The sequence below is a fragment of the Myotis myotis genome, unplaced genomic scaffold, assembly GCF_014108235.1.
Source record: "Myotis myotis isolate mMyoMyo1 unplaced genomic scaffold, mMyoMyo1.p scaffold_m19_p_10, whole genome shotgun sequence".
Taxonomy (NCBI): domain Eukaryota; kingdom Metazoa; phylum Chordata; class Mammalia; order Chiroptera; family Vespertilionidae; genus Myotis; species Myotis myotis.
In genome coordinates, this window is record NW_023416314.1 from 42,451,899 (window position 1) to 42,472,078 (window position 20,180).

Genomic DNA, 20,180 nt, shown 5'->3' on the forward strand with positions numbered 1-20,180 from the left:
CTGTCATTAAGAAGCTCCTAAAAACAATGCTGCCTGTTATTTTAAAGAAAATAAAGTTAACAGTTATTCTGTGTGTTTTGCAAACTCTTCATGAACCAACCCACTCAGTATGGGTTGACAAGTGAATTCAGCAGCATAATTCTTCTCTTTTCATGCCATTCTCCTTGGCATAGACAGAGATTGGATGGCTTATTATGAGATGTTAGAAACCTCTCATAGAGGTATCTGCCCAGAACCAACCAGAGTTATTTATTGCAATAGAGGATCTTAGATGGAAGGTGCCAGAGGGAGGTTATTAAACTATTCTCACGAGATAGTGGTTTAAATGGGCTACACACAAGATGTCACAAAAACAAATTATTTGGAAGAAAGGACGTACCAAACTTGCTTTTTTCAACACTCCAGAGTCCTTCTAATTAATCACACATTCAAGCATGAAACCAGTTGTATAACAACTGTTCACCGTAAATATGTGATAACCTCTTCTTTATAAGTGATTTTTACCAAGTGACTCTTAAGCATCCAGGTTTAGTTTTGATTATTTCAGAGATAAATCATTTGAAAATCTAATTATCTATTTTCTTTTTTGAAAGGCTTAGTGTTGAAAATGATTTTTATCATTACCATTGTTTTGCATGTTCATTATTATATTGTTTCACAACATTGTGAACTGCAGTTTTTTGAGAAGTATAGGATAATGTATGTTAAACTGAGTAACCATGGCCTCATTAAGAGTTTTGGTTTTCTTCTCCTTTTTTTATATAAAGCTGTTATTTGTAATTTATTTTTTCCTCTCCTTGTAAGGTTTTATTATGTCCTCCCTGTGACTGCAACTTTTTTCTCTCCATTCAAAGTATTAGTCTGTATTTCTTATTTTATTAGGAAGCCTAGGATGGTACTGAGCATATAGAAGTTTTTCAACATATATGTGATCATTGAAGAATCAATGGTAATGGGGAATTTTGCTTTTGGTAAAAGTAGAGACTGAATTTATATTCCAATCCAAAGCAACCAAAATAATTAGATAAAATGTATAAAGCAAGAGTTTTCAAGACAATGAATATCTGGCAACAAAGAACTATAATCCCTGAGAGACAGACAAATATACTAAATAAATATATAAAATAAATACTACAATTGCCTCAGCTCACAGCTTTGAGAGAGTTTCCAGACTATGATAGCAGAAACCCAGAGAGAGCCCATGAACTTCCTGAGTTGCATAACAATAGCTGAGAATGAAAGAAGACCGAAGTTTTTAGAGTCCATTAAACAGAATACTGGAGAAGAGATAACTAACTTCACATACAGAGATTCCTGGGCGTTTGCAGAGGGTCCCTGCAACATTTCTGACATCAGTTACCATTTGGGGGATGGGGAGGTTTCCCACATCATCAAGGAGCAACTCTCCAACAATTCAAGTCAATTCTGATATTTTCTACCTGCAGATAGCATTAGATTTCATACATTAAAAGCTCAGTCTCACAAGAACATCCTCCACTCAAGGTTTCAGTTTGCAAGGTTTCAGATAACAGATATTGTTATCTGTGCTTGACCAACTGTGTAAAGATTGCAGTGTCCTCCCTGTCTTCCCCCGCCACCCCGCTGCAACCCAGGGGTTTAATGCAGGCACCAATTGCAAGTTTAGGTTGATACCTCTATTTCTGACTAACTGGTTGCAAATTAGAAGTTCCCATTACCTGCTCCTTGGGTTCAATTAATTTGCTTGAGCAACTCACATAACTAAGAAAACCTGATAATTAGATTATCAATTTATTCCAAGGGGTAAAAGAATATGAGTCAACAGCCAAATGAAGAATATATATATATATATATTCCCAGAAAAAGGAGCTTCTGTTCTTGTGGAGTTTGGGGCCTAGATAGTGGCATATGAAGTGTTCCAACCTGGAATCTCTCTAGACCCCTTCATTTTGGGTTTTTATGGAGGCTTCATTACATAAGCAGGACAGATTAAGACATTAATAATTGGTAACTGATTCAATCTCTAGCCCTCTCCAAAAATCAGGGGATGGACCTTAAAGTTCCATCGTTTGAGTACATGGTTGGTTTCCCTGGCAAAGAACCCCTGGCTTTCAAAAAGTCATCCCATTAACATAGTGGGGAAAATGGGCACGTAATGAATAACAAGCAACACTCATCTCACTTTAATGGCTCTGAAGTGATTTCAGGAGCTGAGAAAAAGAGACCAAATGTAACAAAAGGTGTTCCCATTGTTCTTAGAAAATTTCATGGGTTTGAGGAATCCTGAGGCAGGAACCATGAATGAAGATAAAATAAATGAAAAATATAATTGCTCATCAGAAAACCAAATGTATATATTTCTTATGAACCACAATATTGCAGTCTCCCTTCAAATATTTAACAGGTTACTGACCAGTGCATATGTGTAAAGAAACTAACTGAAGCCAAAGAAATGACCACAGAAGTATAAGAGGAATCAAACCCAATATTCACACATAGCCTGTTCACAGCCACAATGAAATAACTCATAGTTCACAGAATATATAATTAAGTAGAAAATTTGGAAGAATAAAGTTCCAGTAGTGGGTAGTAATTAATAATTGGTTTTAAGTTAAATGTTGTCTGGTCATGCCTGACAACATTTTTTTTATTTTTTTATTAATCCTCACCTGAGGATGTTTTTCCATTGATTTTTAGAGAAAGTGAGAGGGAGAGGGAGAGACAAAGAGAAACATCAATGTGAGAGAGACACATTAATTGATTGCCTCCTCAATGCACTCTGACCAGGGCCGGGGAACCTGCAACCAACATACATGCCCTTGACTGGAATCGAACCCGGGACACTTCAGTCCATGGGCCACTGAGCCAAACTGGCTAGGGCTCATGCCTGACATATCGTAAACACAAGACCTTAAAGATCTGTTTCCAGGTAATGTAAATGTATATCAAAACAAAATTTAAGAATGTTTATAGGAGATTCTGGTTAAGATAGTGATATAAGTAAATGCAGTACATGAATCCTCCCACAACCACATCAAAATTACAACTAAACTACTGAACAGCATTATTCAGAACCATCTGAAATCTAGCTGAACAGAAGTCTACAACTAAAGATATAAAAAAAGAAGCCACATGGACACTGATGGGGGAGGTGAAGACAAGAAACAGACTGATCCTAAACCCACATGTGGCAGAAAAAGAAATCAGAAGGGATGTATCAAATGCAGAGGTCCCCCCTGAAGAGCAAGAGCTCCCAGCTCTACACCAGGCCCCCAGTCTAGGGTTTCAAGCACCAGAAAGAAAACTCCCCACAGCTACTGGCTATAAAAAACATGGATTCTGGCTAAGTGAGACTAAGGACTGCTGGAGTTCCAGGATTTTCTCTTAAAGGGCCCCCACACAGATTTACTCAAACTCACTCACTCTGAATTCCTTGGTGCTGGGGCACCCAGGGCACGCCGAGTGGAACTGAGATCTCTGTCACTGGGTAAGAGCTGGAAGAGCAGCTTCATCCCAGAGAAAAGTGTTTTTCTGGGCCTTTCCTTCACAGAACCAGCAGGTGGGATCTATATCTGAGTCTCCATCAAAAGACATGCAGAGGCTGCATGAATAAAAAAACAAGACCTTTTTGCTGTCTAAAGAAGTTACTCCAGATCAAAAGACACAAAAGGAATGGAAAAAGATGTCATGAAAATGGAAACAAATAAAAAATCTGGGGTAGCAATATCTATACTAGACAAAATAGACTTTAAAAAAGATGTATAACAAGAGACAAAGAATGACCCAACAATTCCACTCCTGGGTATTTATCCAAAGAAACGCAAGACACTAAATAAAAAAGACATATGCATCCACATGTTCATTGCAGCATTACTTACAGTAGCCAAGATATGGAAGCAACCTAAGTGTTCATCAATAAATGAATAAAGAAGAAGCATATATATAATGGAAGATGACTTAGCCGTATAAAAAGAATAAAATATACTATCTGCAACAACATGAATGGACCTAGAGGATATTGTGTTGATAGAAATAAGTCAGACAGAGGAAGACAAATACCATATTATTTCACTTATATGTAGAACTAAAAACAAAGTAAACAAACAAGCAGAACAGAAACTGATTCATAGATACAGAGAACATTTTGACAATTGCCATATGGGAGGAAGGTTGGAAGGATGGGTGAAAAAAATAAAGAGATTAAGAAGTACAAATTGATAGTTACAAAATAGTCTTGGGGATGTAAAGTACAGCATAGGGAATATTGTCATTAATATTATAATAACTATGTGTGATGTCAGATGGGCACTGGATTTATTGGGGTGATCACTTAGCAAGTTATATAATTTATAATCACTGGGTTGTACACCTGAAACTAATATAATATTGTATGTTAACTGTAATTGAAAAACTACAAAATATTTAAAGTAAATAAAAGAAGAATATTCATAGATATACAAATACTTGTTTTCAGGAAAAATTAACAGTATATATAAATGTTATTTATACTCACCAAGGTAAAATCACAATGTCTGGCATCTAATCAGAAATATGCATGCAAAGAAGCAGGAAAATATAATGCATAATAAAGAGAAAAATTAATCAGTACAAACAGACCCAGTACTGACATAGATTTAGAAATAGTAGACAACATTAGTTTTTATAACTGTATTCCACTAGTCAAAAACTTAGAGACATAGAATTAATACTGAGTCTGAAGTATAATTATGATGGCAAATAAAGTAGTACATTTGATAACTATATACTTGTATTTAACTTAGGAAATACTTAAGTCTATATTAGGTCACACTAATGTATCTGGCTTTACTATACAGAAGAATTAACCTGCCAGGGAATTCCTGGTTCTCACTAGAGGCTAATATGTACCCCAGAACTATGGTCTACATCAGGGCCAATCTTAGATATAAAAGTCCATAGGAAAGTATATTTCATTTGGGTTGGACCCTGTTCAACAGTATAAAGAACTTTATTTTGTCGAATCTCAGAGGGAAAGTGAGAGGGTGAGTGGGTAGAAAGAGATCAGTCAAAGGACTTGAATGCATATCTGCATAATCCATAGACATAGACAATAGGGTGGTGAAGGCCTGGGGTGGGAGGCAGGAGCAGACCAGAAAAGGTCAATGGGAGAAAAAAGGAAACATATGTAATACTTTCAACAATAAAGATTTTTAAAATATGCAATGCAAAATCCATAGGCCCACATGAGGGATAGTTATTTATCAATGAAGACTTAGAATAATGGATAGAGGAAAAGTACTTATATATTGTTTATTGTTCAACCCAATGCATGGGAGGTTTGTTCATGGTGTTTAAGCTCTACCTTTTTCTGTTCAGCTCTAAGAACTATCTCTTTGTGTTCTGTATTATCACATGCACTTTTTCTTGCTAAACTTATATTTTTCATCATAAGAAAAAGAAAAGGTATCAACACAATTACAACTTGTAATGCCATGCTTCTTAAAGAACCTCTTTGTATTGATTAATGATAGGTCTTGCAGCCTTTTCAGTTTCCTAAAACCACAATTTATTATGGGTTGCATCATCAATCATGACCCTGATTCATCCGTGGTGTTGCTGGAGTACATTGGATTCCTGTTGCAAAACACACATAGGCATCAGAAAGCACCAGGGTCAAAGTTATGGCACTGGGCATAGATAACCTCTGTCAGGTTACATCTGAATGATGCTATATGGAGTTATATATCTACTAGAGCCCCGGTGCACAAATTCATGCACCAATGGGGGTCCCTCGTCCTGGCCTGCGGGATAAGGCCAAAACCAGCTCTCCGACATCCCCTGAGGGGTCCCAGGGGCACAGGCTAGGCTGAGGGACCCCACCAGTGTGCAATCAAGGCTGAGGAGGGACACGGGAGGTTCGCAGCTGGGGAGGGATCACAGGAGGGCTCCAGGACATGTCTGGCCCATCTTGCTCAGTCTCGATCCACTGGACCCCTGCAACAAGCTAACCTTCCAGTCAGAGTGTCTGCCCCCTGGTGGTCAGTGCACATCATAGCGAGCATATCATTAGCATATTACGCTTTGATTGGTTGAATGGATGACTGGACGACCAAACACTTAGCATATTAGGCTTTTATTATATAGGACTAGAGGCCCAGTGCACAAAAATTTGTGCACTCGTGGGAGAGGGAGGTCCCTCAGCCCGGCCTGTGCCCTCTTGCAGTCTGGGACCCCTCAGGGGATGACCACCTGCTGGATTAGGCCTGTTCTCTGGGGGATTGGGCCTAAGATGGCAATCAGACATCCCTCTGGCAGCCCGGCAGCCCTTGGGGGATGTCCACTTGCCAGCGGGGAGCAGGCCTGAACTGCAGTCGGACATCCTTAGCACTGCTGAGGAGGCAGGAGAGGCTCCCACCACCGACACTGTGCTGGCAGCCATCAGCCTGGCTTGTGGCTGAGCAGAGCTCCTCCCATGTGAGAGCGCCCTGACCACCAGAGGGCAGCTCCTGCATTGAGCATCTGCCCTCTGGTAGTCAGTGTGTGTCATAGTGACCAGTCATTCCCAGTCTTTCTGCTGTTAGGGTCAGTTTGCATATTACCCTTTTACTATATAGGATAGAGGCCTGGTGCATGGGTGGGGGCCGGCTGGTTTGCCCTGAAGGGTGTCCTGAATCAGGGTGGGGGTCCACTTGGGTGCCTGGCCAGCCTGGATGAGGGGATGATGGCTTGCCAGAGGCCGGTCCATCCTTGCTGCTTGACACAGTCCCTGCAGGGAAGAAACATCTGCACAGCGTATGTTTCAAGGGACCTGGCGTATATGGCATACTGTTCTTAATATGTTTGCTCCCCTTCTTGGTGCTATGTGTTTTAACCAAGGTCACCTCTCCGAGAAAGGTTGTTTCCCCAGGTAGGGATTTTTCCCTGAAGTTAGGGAGGAAATAAAACCCCTTAACTAAATGCCAGGCGGGTAGTTAATCACTTTAACTACGAACAATCACGCTTAAGCTACATAATCTTCACTCCCTGGAATGGAGATAAGAAACGCCCTAACCTTTGGAATAGAAATTGACAGGATTAAAATCAACTGGTATAAATACAGACGTAACAAGACAATAAAACACAGAACTTGGCTGGAGATCCTGGCTATGCTGTTGGTCAACTGAACGCTGCCTTGGTGTCATTCCTTCTTCGCCGACTCCGTCCACACCTTAGGGAACCCCTGGACCTGCTTGAGCTGGACCCCAACAATGGCTGTTTGCAGCTGGTCACACCCCCTTCAGGGTGGGGGTCCCCACTGGGTTGCCTGGCCAGTCTGGGTGAGGGGCTGAGGGCTGTTTTCAGGCTGGCGGGTGACTAAAGCTCCCAACCTCTCCTTTTTTTCTTTTTTTTCTTTTTTATTCTGGGATTTATTTACATTCTATGGCTGTCACTGGAGCTGAGAGCCAGCTTTAGCTCTGAGGCTCGGCTCCAGCTCTGAGACCTCACCTGCTGAAAGCAGGTCTCTGGGTTTGTTTGGCTTCTATAATTGAAACACTGTTGCAGCTCCAGCTCCGAGGCCCGGCTGGCTGAAAGCAGGTTTCTGGAGTTTGTTTAGCTTCTATAATTGCAACATTGTTTCTTAGAGTGCAGCTCAGAGGCCAGCAGTGGCAGGCGGGGAACCTTGGCTTCCTCCATCACTGGAACAAGCAAGCCTCCTGTTCGCTTCAGCTGCCTGGCTGCCAGCTGCCATCTTTGTTGGCAGTTAATTTGCATATATCCCTGATTAGCCAATGGGAAGCATGTCGGAGGTACGGTTAATTACTATGTTTGTCTATTATTAGATAGGATATCTATATCTACAGATAGATAGATGATAGATAGATAGATAGATAGATAGATAGATAGATAGATAGATAGATATAGATAGATGATAGACAAGTTGATTTATTCCATTCCTTCCAATTGAGGGCCTTTCCTTTAATCTTTTATTACTGATAAGGGTTTAATCTCCAACATTTACAGGGAACTCATGCAACTTAACAAAAGGAAGATAAACAATTCAATCAAAAAATGGGCAATGGATCTAAATAGACACTTTTCAAAAGAGGACATACAGAAGCCGAAAGACATATGAAAACATGCTCAAAGTCTCTAGTTATAAGAGAGATGCAAATCAAAATGACAATGTAGTATCATCTCACACCTGTCAGAATGGCTATCATCAACAAATCAACAAACAACAAGTGCTGGAGAGGATGTGGAGTAAAAGGAACCCTTCTGCACTGCTGGTGGGAATGCAGACTGGTGCAGCCACTGTGGAGAACAGTATGGAGTTTCCTCAAAAAACTGTAAATGGAACTCCCACTTGACCCAGTGATCCCACTTCTAGGAATATATCCCAAGAAGCCAGAAACACCAATCAGAAAGGATATATGCAGCCCTATGTTCATAGTAGCACAATTCACCATAGCTAAGATTTGGAAACAGCCCTAAGTGCCCATCAGCAGATGAGTGGATTAAAAAACCGTGGTACATCTACACAATGGAATACTACGCTGCGATAAAAAAGAAGGAAATCTTGCCATTTGCAACAGCATGGATGGATCTGGAGAGCATTATGCTGAGAGAAATTAGCCAGTCAGAGAAAGATAAATACCACATGATCTCACTCATTTGTGGAATATAGAGAACAACGTAGACTGATGAACAGGGACAGATCCAAGACAGAGAAACATCGATCAGACTATCAATCCCCAGAGGGAAAGTAGGGGAGGGTGGGGGTAAGGGGAAGAGATCAACCAAAGGACTTGTATGCATGCATATAAGCCAAACCAATGGACACAGACAACAGGGGGATGAGAGTATGAGTGCGGGGGTGGGGGAGGTTGAGGGTTAATGGGGGGATGAGGACACATTTGTAATACCTTAACCAATAAAGAAATTTAAAAAAAGATAAAATATATTTTTATTTCACAGAGGAAGGGAGAGGGAGAGAGAGATAGAAACATCAGTGATCAGAGAGAATCATTGATCAGCTGCCTCCTGCACGACCCACACTGGGCATGTGCCCTGACAGGGAATGGAACTGTGACTTCCTGGTTCACAGGTTGACACTCAACCACTGAGCCACACTGGCTGGGATACTTTAATCTTATAATTATGTATATAATGGAGTGTTGGACCTTTGCCATGTAGTATATGTATAATCTATATATTTCTATACTATTTGCATTGTATTTCACATATAAAAAGAATAAATTAGTTTGAATATTTTCTACCTTCAAGTGAATGCTTTTATGATTTGGAGAAAGCACTTATTCTTTTACTTGACCACTCTAAATTTTTATTAATAACAAAATGTTGTTTAAGAAGAGCATGAGATTTGGCAATAGGGAACCTGCATTTAATTTTCAGCTTGATTACTTGCTATGTGTGCAAAGGAACAAAATGATTCAACTTTCTGGACTTCAATGTCCTCACCAAGTCCAACGAATAAATAAAAATACTGGGAATATTTGTGGATTTAAAATAAATTATATATCATAAAATGTTATTTAAATGATAAACCCATGGCGATGGTAGTTGATATTAAATACTATTTTTTCTACACATATACCTCTCCCTTCTTATATTAGACAGTGCATAGGAGTCAATGATTATATATTCCTTTATATATTTGTACTTGACTTAGATTTAACACAGAAAACAAGGTTTGGGAAATTGATCTATTTCCCCCTTCATGGATCTTTTGCATTTTTTGGAGGTAGCATTCCTAAGAAGCATGCTCCCTCAACATTTAAACTTAGACTCTTCTGCTGTTATAATCACACTCTCAGAAAAAATCATACATTTAACAAGTGGAAACCTCAACAATAGCACATATTTCTATGATTTGTTTGTATCTGTCAGAGCAGTTTCCCTGTGAGTTATTGCCACTGATAGAGCTGTTGTTAATTCCCCAGGGCTGACTAAGAATTATGCTCTTCCCAAAAGCTTATATAGCTATTCACTGTGTCTTTCCTGTAAAAGAACCAAGAGCTCAGAAGACCACAAACACTTCCTGGATTCCCTAATTCTCCTGGATCTTAGGTCTCCTGGGATAAAGAGCTATAGAACCACCAGCTTCTGAGGCAGCACTGGGACCTAGACCAAGGAGAGGCAGTCGACTTGTGGGACCTCAGTAAGTCTGCAGCTGCAGAATAAAGGAGATAATAAGCACCTGGTATTCCACACTGGAAAGTAGGTTATTGCTGAGTTTAGAAGGTGTCTCATGTTTCTCAGGTTTTTGATTGCACGCACTCCTGATGCAGAGCAAGGGACCTGTGACTTTTTTCCTGTCATATTTGCCTATATTGTGGCACCTTCCCAAGGCCATGGCTTAAGCAGATCCAAGGCTGAGTGTAGAGGCATGTCCTGTGCTTGTCAAATGGTATTTGTTGTTTTATTGATTGAAATGGCCAGACTGTACTCTTTTGGATCAATAAAAGGTTTGTTGAAGGGTGGTTTATGACTCTTGAAATAGCCAATCTCTATGAAAAAGAGGTAAGAATTATTGGTGAAAGTTGGGCTTATTCTAAAATGAGGATCAGCAGAAGAAAAGGGCCTGGGGTTTTGTTGCATTAACTATAGTAAGATTTTCTATAAGTGAAGAGACAGCACTGAGATTTTTTTTTTTTTTTTTGATTCTACCTCATAGATTTCTGTGTGATTTTAAGTCTGCTTGCTGATTAAATCTCTCTTTGGAAAAATGGGTTTGCTTCATTTCATTCAAAAATAGAGAAAGAATTAAGACACAAGGCTAGATGTAGTAGGCGTAGAAGCCTATTTCACAGGATAACAAGAGCAGGAATATCAGGAGACTATCATGCCAGCTTATACTTTTTTTTTTTTTAATTGGGGCAGGGGGTTCTTATCTATCTGGGCAGGGTAGAGTTAGGGTGGTAAAGAAAATGAAAAGGATAAAATATGACATAAATTAGAAACCAAAGATATGAGAGAGAGAGATATAAATGGTTGGGGGAAAGGAGGTAAAAAATAAAAAAAAGTTTAGTGAAACTTCCTTTTTGGTAAGCAACACTGGTCACATTAGTGAAGGTCTAATACCTTTCACTAGAAACTAGTAAAGGTCTAATATTTTAACTTCAAATTCTGCTCTCAATACAACTGGGAAGTGAAACAATAATAATGATATAACAACACTGGAAATAATAAAAATAAGAATAGCATTGGAATACAGGCAACAAACTATGAAAATGTAGTAGGAAGACAATAACGTAATGGGATTAAGGAAACCAAAGGAGAAGAAAGATTGGAGAAGAAATTGCTCAAAGGTGGCAAGTTAAACAGTATATTAAAAGCATGGGATTTAGAGCAAGATGACCTGAGTTTGAATCTGTGCTTGATTGGATACTGGCTGTGTGAACTTAGACAAGTTATTCAACCTCCTCATGCCATAGTTTTTTGGTGTGTTAACTAGAGATCATACTAGCAGCCATTTTGTTGGGTTATTATTATCAGCAAATGATATTTTATGAGGATTAAATTATAGAAACTTGTTAACACAGGACATAGCTCATGGTAAATACTCAAAAATTAATTTAAAAATATAAATAATATATACTAAAATGTGTCCTTTGGATTAAAAAGCCCAGGTGATTGAAGGGTTTCACTGTGATCAAATACACTGCGTGACTGAGATACAGCTAAAGAAGAGATTTAACACCCAGAATCTTTCTCTTATTTATTCTTTTTTGAATCTAATAAATAGATTTACAGTAGAACTGAAATAAACTGCCTACTGGTTTTTTTTTGTTGTTGTTGTTGTTATTTGCTTTTATTTGATTGTGTGCCTTGAGCTCCTGGTCCATGGTTGAATTTTAGATTTTTTTTATTTAGAAGATAAATCTTTATGAACTAGCTTCATTCTAATCTATGCAGAAGACAGTTCAGCGTGGTGAAATGTTTCCTCCAAGTCCCAGATCATTGGTAGCAGAGCGGAGGCTAAAGCTCAGGTAGTGCCTCATGCCTAGTCCAGTTTTCTTTCCGGTGCACTTTCTAAATTTGAGACAGTCCACCAAATTAGTTCCTTAATGGTTCTTAGACATGTGACATATTAATAGTTTAGAAAGCATTGCATCAACCATCTTTAAATCTTGCATCTCTATCTCTACTTTATAATATCAGTAACATCAATATTTTTTCCAGACAGTATGTCTCAAAATATTTCATTTTATTTATCCCTCATCTAACACATGGAATTCTTTATTTCATTTAGTTTTTTAAAATACACATATCTCCTTCATCTCCTGCTTTCAGTGTTTTTAAATATCTTTTCAAATTACATGTATTAGGGTGACATTGATTAATAAGATTTTATAGGTTTCAAGTGTACATTTTGTTTGTTTTGTGTTTTTTGGTTTGTTTTATTTTATTTTATTTTTAATTAAATCTTTATTGCTCAGATTATTACAGTTGTTCCTCTTTTTCCCCTCCATAGCTCCCCTCCACCCGGTTCCCACACCACCCTCTGCCCTTACTAGCCCCCCCGCCCCCGCCACTGTCCTCATCCATAGGTGTATGATTTTTGTCCAGTCTCTTCTTGCACTCCCTATACCCCTTTCCCCCCTGAGAATAGTCAGTCCACCCCCTTTCTATGCCCCTGATTCTATTATATTCACCAGTTTATTCTGTTCATCAGATTATTTATTCACTTGATTTTTATTTTTTTAAATATATTTTATTGATTTTTTTTACAGAGAGGAAGGGAGAGGGATAAAGAGTTAGAAATATCGATGAGAGAGAAACATCGATCAGCTGCCTCCTGCACACCTCCTACCAGGGATGTGCCCGCAACTAAGGAACATGGCCTTGACCAGAATCGAACCTGGGACCTTTCAGTCTGCAGGTCAATGCTCTATCCACTGAGCCAAACCTGGTCAGCTGATTTTTAGATTCACTTGTTGATAGATGTGTATTTGTTGTTCATAATTTGTATCTTTACCTTTTTCTTCTTCTTCCTCTTCTTAAAGATTAGCTTTCAGCATTTCCTATAATACTGGTTTGGTGGTGATGAGCTCCTTTAGCTTTTTCTTATCTGTGAAGCTCTTTAGCTGACCTTCAATTCTGAATGATAGCTTTGCTGTGTAAAGTAATCTTGGTTGTAGGTTCTTGTTGTTCATCACTTTGAATATTTCTTGCCACTCCCTTCTGGCCTGCATCATTTCTGTTGAGAAATCAGCTGACAGTCGTATGGGTACTCCCTTGTAGGTAACTGACTGTCTTTCTATTGCTGGTTTTAAGAGTCTCTCTTTGTCTTTTGCTCTTGGCATTTTAATTATGATGTGTCTTGGTGTGGTCCTCTTTGGATTCCTTTTGTTTGGGGTTCTCTGCGCTTCCTGGACTTGTAAGTCTATTTCTTTCACCAGGTAGGGGAAGTTTTCTGTCATTATGTCTTCAAAGAGGTTTTCAATATCTTGCTCTCTCTCTTCTTCTGGCAACCCCATAATTCTGATGTTGGTACGCTTGAAGTTGTCCCAGAGGCTCCTTACACTATCTTCATATTTTTGGATTCTTTTTTCTTTTTGTTTTTCTGGTTGGGTGTTTTTTGCTTCTTCATATTTAAAATCTTTGAATTGATTCTTGCGATCCTCTAGTCTCCTGTTGGAACTCTCTATAATATTCTTTATTTCAGTCCGTGTATGTCAAGTGTACATTTTAATGATACATGATCAGTATATTGCATTGTGTGCCCAATCCCCCAAAATCAAATAATTGTCCACCACCAAATATTTGGCCCCCTTTATCCTTGACTATCTCTCTGCCTCCCTTTGCTATGATAAGTACCAGATTATTGTCTGTGATTATGAGTTTCCATTTTATATCCCACATATGAGTGAAATCATATGGTTCTTAGCTTTTTCTGACTTATTTCACTTAACATACTCAAAAGGTCCATTCATGCCGCAAAGAGCAATAGTTCATCTTTTGTTATTCTGAGTAGTATGCCATTGCATATATGCACCACATCTTCTTTATCCAGTAATCTATCAAAGGACACTTTGGTTGTTTCCACATCTTAGTCACTGTGAAAAATGCTGCAATGTACGTAAGGGTGCATATACTTTGTGAATAAATGTTTTCAAAATATTTAGGTTGGTGCCTATAAGAAGGATTGCAGGGTGATATGCTAATATTATTTTTAATGTTGGGGGTAAGTTTCATACTGTTTTTCATAGTGGCGGTACCAGTTCACATTTCCACCAGTGGTGAATGAGGGATACTTTTGATCCACACTCTCTTCAACACTTGTTACTACTTGTTTTGTTGATAAAAGCCATTCTGACAGGTGTGAGGTGGTATCTCATTATAGTTTTGATTTGCATTTCCCTAATAGCTAGAGAAGTTGACCATTTTTTTATATATCAGTTAGCCATTTGTGTATCTTCTTGGGAGAAGTGTCTGTTCATGTCCATTGCCCATTTTTTAAAAATTAGACTGTTTGTTTGGTGTTGAGTTGTATAAATTCTTTATATATTTGAATATTAACCCATTGTCAGAGCTATGGTTTGCAAATATTCTCTCCAATTCAGTTGGTTGCCTTTTTGTTTTGTTGGTGGTTTATTTTGCTGTGCAGAGATTTTTGGTTTGATAAAGCCCCATTCATTTATTTTTGCCTTCACTTCCCTTGCCTTTTGGGTCAAATTCATAAAATCTTCTCTAAGACCCAAACCCCAAAGCTTAGTACCTATGTTTTCTTCCTTGTAGTTTATTGTTGCTGTTGTGTGTTTTTTAAAAATCCTCACCTGAGGTTATCCTTAAGAGCAGCAGAAAGCCCTAGCCAGTTTGGCTCAGGGGACAGACATCAGCCTTCGGACTAACTAAAGGGTCATGGGGGTTGCAGGCTGGATTCCCAGTGGGGGATGTGCAAGAGGCAGCCAATCAATGATTCTCTCTCATCACTGATGCTTCTATCTTTCTCCCGTCCTCTCTTAAATCAATAAAAATACATTTAAAAAATGTCATTAGGATTTTGATGGGGATTGCATTAACTTTGTATATTGCAGTAATAATACTCAAGTTTGAGCAGAAAAGGGAAAAATGGAAGCAAAACACAAACATTGAAACACAAATTGGAAGGAATAAACAGTAGAAAAAAGGCATTGTAGGCAAAAGAGAATGGAGGCAGGATGAAGTGTGGGAAGAAGATGAGAGGACACTATTTGCTGAGTTACAGATGTTATATGAGTGCTTGCTTTGCACAGTAGTAGTTTAGTTGAAATGCATGCATACTGGAAATATGCAAAGAGAGAACATGGTTCTAATATGCACAACATTAAGTGAATACAGTGCTGTGCAAAACCAGGTCCATTCAGACTTCCATTTTTCTCTCTCCAAGTCATTTTTATTTGATGATGAAAGACTTCATATTAAATTAAAGAAATAATAATTTTCACGGATTTAGAGGTCTTGAGCTCCCTTAAAATTCACACCCATATTCTGAACATATTATTTCTGGGGCTCCAGAGAATAAAGTATGATTACTCACCAGAAATGATTAGTCAGACAAGGAGGAAAAGTCTGATGTGCAAGAGCTTACAAGGGACTTTCTTGAATGATGCTAAGTCAATAAGTATATGTATCGACTATAGTGCCCACATGGAATTATAAACCCATTAACTGTTTATTATTACTATTGTTGTCACCATTATCATTATCAGTAGCATTAGCCCTATAAATTTGGTAACTTTCATGTCAATGAAGCTGATCTGGCTCATTATCCTTGAATAATTACTGGTGACCAGTCCTTTCTTAAGGTAACTAACTTTACTGCAATGCCAAGATTCACCCTCAACCTGATAAAATAACTTTGCTTATTCTCTCTCAAGTTCACTCTCATTTTTTCTCTCACTCTCTCTCTAGCTTTTCATTCCAGGTCTCAATATCAGAGGACACAGTAAAAGAAGATGACTTCAAACCTTACCAACCTTAGAGACATTTGGTACACCATGATTGGAATCCCAGGACTGGAAGAGGCACATACTTGGATATCCATCCCCATCTGTTCCATGTATATAGTTGCTCTTGTGGGCAACGCCCTCTTATTATTTCTGATATTCACTGAACATAGTCTTCATGAACCCATGTACTATTTCCTCTCTATGTTGGCTCTGTCGGATATTTTTCTCTCCACAGTTACCACACCAAAGATGCTAGCAATCTTCTGGTTTCAAGATGGGGGTATTTCTTTTGGTAGCTGTGTGTCCCAGATGTTTTTCCTTCACTTCATCTTTGTGGCAGAGTCTGCCATATTACTGGCCATGGCATTTGACCGCTATGTAGCCATCTGTTACCCACTAAGATATACTACCATTCTAACCCCCTTAGTCATTGGAAAAATGGGTATTGCATCTGTGATTAGGAGTTTCTTTATCTGCTTCCCCTTGGTTTTCCTGGTTTATCGGCTTACTTACTGTGGGAAGAACATTATTCATCACTCATACTGTGAACATATGGGCATTGCCAAGTTAGCTTGTGATAGCATCAAAATCAACATCTACTACGGGGTGGTTGCAGCCCTATGTTCCACATGCCTGGATGTAGTGCTTATCATCATCTCCTATTCTCTTATACTCTGCACTGTGTTTAGAATTCCTTCCCAAGAAACTCGACTCAAGGCTCTGAGTACTTGTGGCTCCCATGTCTGCGTTATCCTACTATTCTATACCCCAGCCTTTTTTTCATTCTTTGCTCACCGATTTGGAGGGCACAGCGTACCGCTCCATGTGCACATTCTTCTGGCCAATCTTTATGTGGTGGTACCACCCGCTCTCAACCCCATCATTTATGGTGCTAGGACAAAGACAATTCAGGAGAAGGTTATTCAGGTCTTTTCTTTGAGCAAGAAATTGTGCTGATGTAGATTAAACAACTTAGTCTTCATTTTTCAGTGTAACTCTGCTAACTGAAGAGTACCTACAATTATATTGGACATCTTGAATCATTTCAGTATTAGAGGAGAATAATAACAGTAAAGATTTAAGTAAATGAGATGAAAAGTAAAAACTTTCTCTTTTTGTGATTTTGTTCAGGGCAATATCAGAGTAAGCACACCACAGATTGTATGTAATGTTGAGTTTTGTTACAATAGGCTTAAAGTATAATAGATTGCTTGCAATCATTTTCATGCAATTAATAAGGAAATACTAGTTTTATTTATTAGATTACATTGTAGGATTATGACTAAGGGGGAAATCTCTGAAGTCATACTGCCAATAATCAAATCTCTGCTCCACTGATTCTAAGTATAAAATCTTAGAAACATTATTCTACCTATGCGTCCATTTTTTAAAAAAAAAATTGAGGAAGTATATAATATCTGGGAGATATTGTTTAATGTTAGTAATCATGTATAGATATAGTAATAAAATTTAGTTTGCACATTTGCAACATCATGTTGGGTTCAGAATTGATTTAAATGTGATACAGTGGAAAAAAGCCTAACACATGCCAATAATGTTAGCATTATTATATAAGTAAAAGTTGGGAAAATTGGGACATACTACCATAATAAAAGTTACTTGAAACCAATCAGAATATATATATATATATATATATATATATATATATATATATATTCTATTTTCTCTATATTTTAAATAATGTATGTATGTACCTATACTAATAAAAGGATAATATGCTAATTAAACCAGGAGACCTTCCAGAAGACCTTCCAGACATCCTTCTGGACAAAGCCATGGTGGTGGGGCTGAGGCAATTGCAGTCAGGGGTGATCAGGTTGGCTTGAGAGGGCAGTTGGGGGCAAGCAGGCCAGGGGGGGCAATTGGGGGCAATTAGTCTGACAGGGGAGGGAAATTGGGGTTGATCAGGCTGGCCAGCAGAAAAGTTAGGGGCAATCAGGCAGGCAGGCAGGGTGGTGAGTGGTTAGAAGCCAGCGGTCCCGGTTTGCGAGAGGGATTGGGCCTAAATTGGCAGTTGGACATCCCTCAAAGGGTCCCAGATTGGAGAGGGTGCAGGCCGGGCTGAGGGACTCCCCCTGTGCATGAATTTTGTTCACCAGGCCACTAATCCACTAATATATATAAAATTAGAGATATTTTGTCTTTTGAATACTATTGATTTTTATTTTCTTTCAGTAGAGTTCTAAAATCATTATGTCATTAAACACTTCTGTTAGATGGTACCAGCTAGAAGAAGGGTAGGGAGGAAGGAGGTTGGGACGTAGAGGATGTTCCTCTCAGACAAAGATGTAGTGGACTCCTTTTGAACATGAGATGGGTAGAAGAAACACAGATGGAAAAGGAGAATAAGAAAGATATCATCTTCAAAGGTCCAAGTTTCAGCTGCACACCCCCAGGTCCTCATTTGAAGAGTCAGGACATGAAAGGATAGAAACTCAATGGGTTATAGGGGAAAGCTAAAAGCAGAGGGAGATTAATATCCCTTCCTTTTTTTTCTGCTTAAATATCTGAGGAAAGTTTCCTTGCCAGATATTTCACGCCAACTAGAGAGAGCAGCACTAGAGTGAAAATGGCCATGTGCATTGGTCAGTCAGAAAACTGGTGTCCTTGTCCTCCACCAGGCAACAAATGAATCTAGGAGTTCTTTAAAGCACTGAGGGGGACACCCCATTCATGGCTCATGTTGAGCAGTGACGCTGCCAAGGGAGTTGCTTTGGCTAAGGAAAAATGATTCGATAGTCAAGGGCCATAAACACAAATGTTAGAGTCAGGGAAGTAAGAGAAAATGGGTCCAGTTTCAGGACTGGAGGGGCATAAAGAACATTAGGAATGGGTCACTAAGTGGATTTAAGAGAAAATAATGAGTCAACATTCAGTAGGGGATGCAGAAAGGATAAAGTCCCAGACTCAGATTTATATCCGCATCTCATCCAATTCTGTCATGCAATCTCTCAGGGACATGAGGGTTCCCCTTTAAAGCAGGTGGTAAGGAACTTGGATGAAGGTGAGAGTAAGTGAAGAGGCAGAAAAAACCCCACAACAGTCTAGCAGAGAATATCAATTTCCAAATAACAGAAAAATTGTTAAAATAAAATTGGGTTTTATTTCAGCAAAGATACTTTTAAACTCAAAAACTTTAATTGACACTTAAGTGCAAAGTTAAAAATTCAGACGACCATTGACATAGATAGGTTCCCTTGGAACAAGATAATCCTAAAACAAAACAAAACAAAACAAAAGTTACCACATCTTTTCAAGTATAAAGTACAAAACCTATTACTTAGGATTTTGGTATATCATAATACTGGCTGAGAGAAGAATGACCTATTAAATAATTCATTTGAAACTTATATTTAGATAAATACACAATTTAAAATTACCAACTCCCACCATGACACACCCCCAACAGAAACAAATAGAATGATGTGGAAATATCTGTAATGTAAAATAAAACAGCAGTAACAGTAGTAAAAATGCTGTGAAACTAAATTGTCCCACAATATTTTCTAGTAATTTAAAATATCTTTACCTCAATTTCCTCATCTGCACAATTAAATGATTATTGTTTACCTCTCAGATTTGCTCTAAAGATTAATATCAACAATCACTACTGAGTGCTTCCATAATGACTGGCATATAAAAGGCTTCTGATAAATATAAACTAAGCATTATTTTTATGACTATTATTACTGTGGTAGTTGCATTATTAATAGTAAAAACATATACATTAAACATAAACTACCAGTTTTGAGGAAATACATTGATAATCATGGGGTGTGTATGTTTATGATAGCTTTGTTTAAAATTAAAACTACTAATCACTAAAGTGCTGATCACTTGATGAATAAATAAATTTGCTGTATGTGATACAAAAGAATAGGATCCAACAATAAAAATAAATTGTGGATACAGACAACAACAAAAATAAATGTCAAAAGCATTGTTGCAAGTGAAGGACTCCAGATATAAAGTATTACACTGTTTATGATTTAATTTCTATGACCTACTCTTAAAGGCAAACTGTATGACAAAAATCAGATTATTGGTTGCCAGGCACTTAGGGTTATGAGAGAAGACTGATCCCAAAGAAATAAAAAGGCACTTTTTGGGGTGATGAAAAGATTCTATACTTGATTGTGGTGGTGATTACATAACTATAAATACTTTCTAAGCTCATCAAACTGTGCATATATATCTAAATAGAGTGAATTAATGTTTGTAATTATACTTCAAAAATTGCCTTGAATATATTAAGTAGATTATGTA

At 38.3% G+C, this 20,180-nt stretch overlaps 1 protein-coding gene across 1 annotated transcript; it reads left to right on the forward strand.

The window, feature by feature from the left end:
- The first annotated feature begins 15,899 nt into the window (after window positions 1-15,899).
- LOC118663012 (olfactory receptor 52Z1-like) lies at window positions 15,900-16,850 on the forward strand. The gene has a single exon (XM_036322260.1). It carries the CDS (start codon window positions 15,900-15,902, stop codon window positions 16,848-16,850), a length of 951 nt encoding a protein of 316 aa, XP_036178153.1.
- Window positions 16,851-20,180: the final 3,330 nt, after the last annotated feature.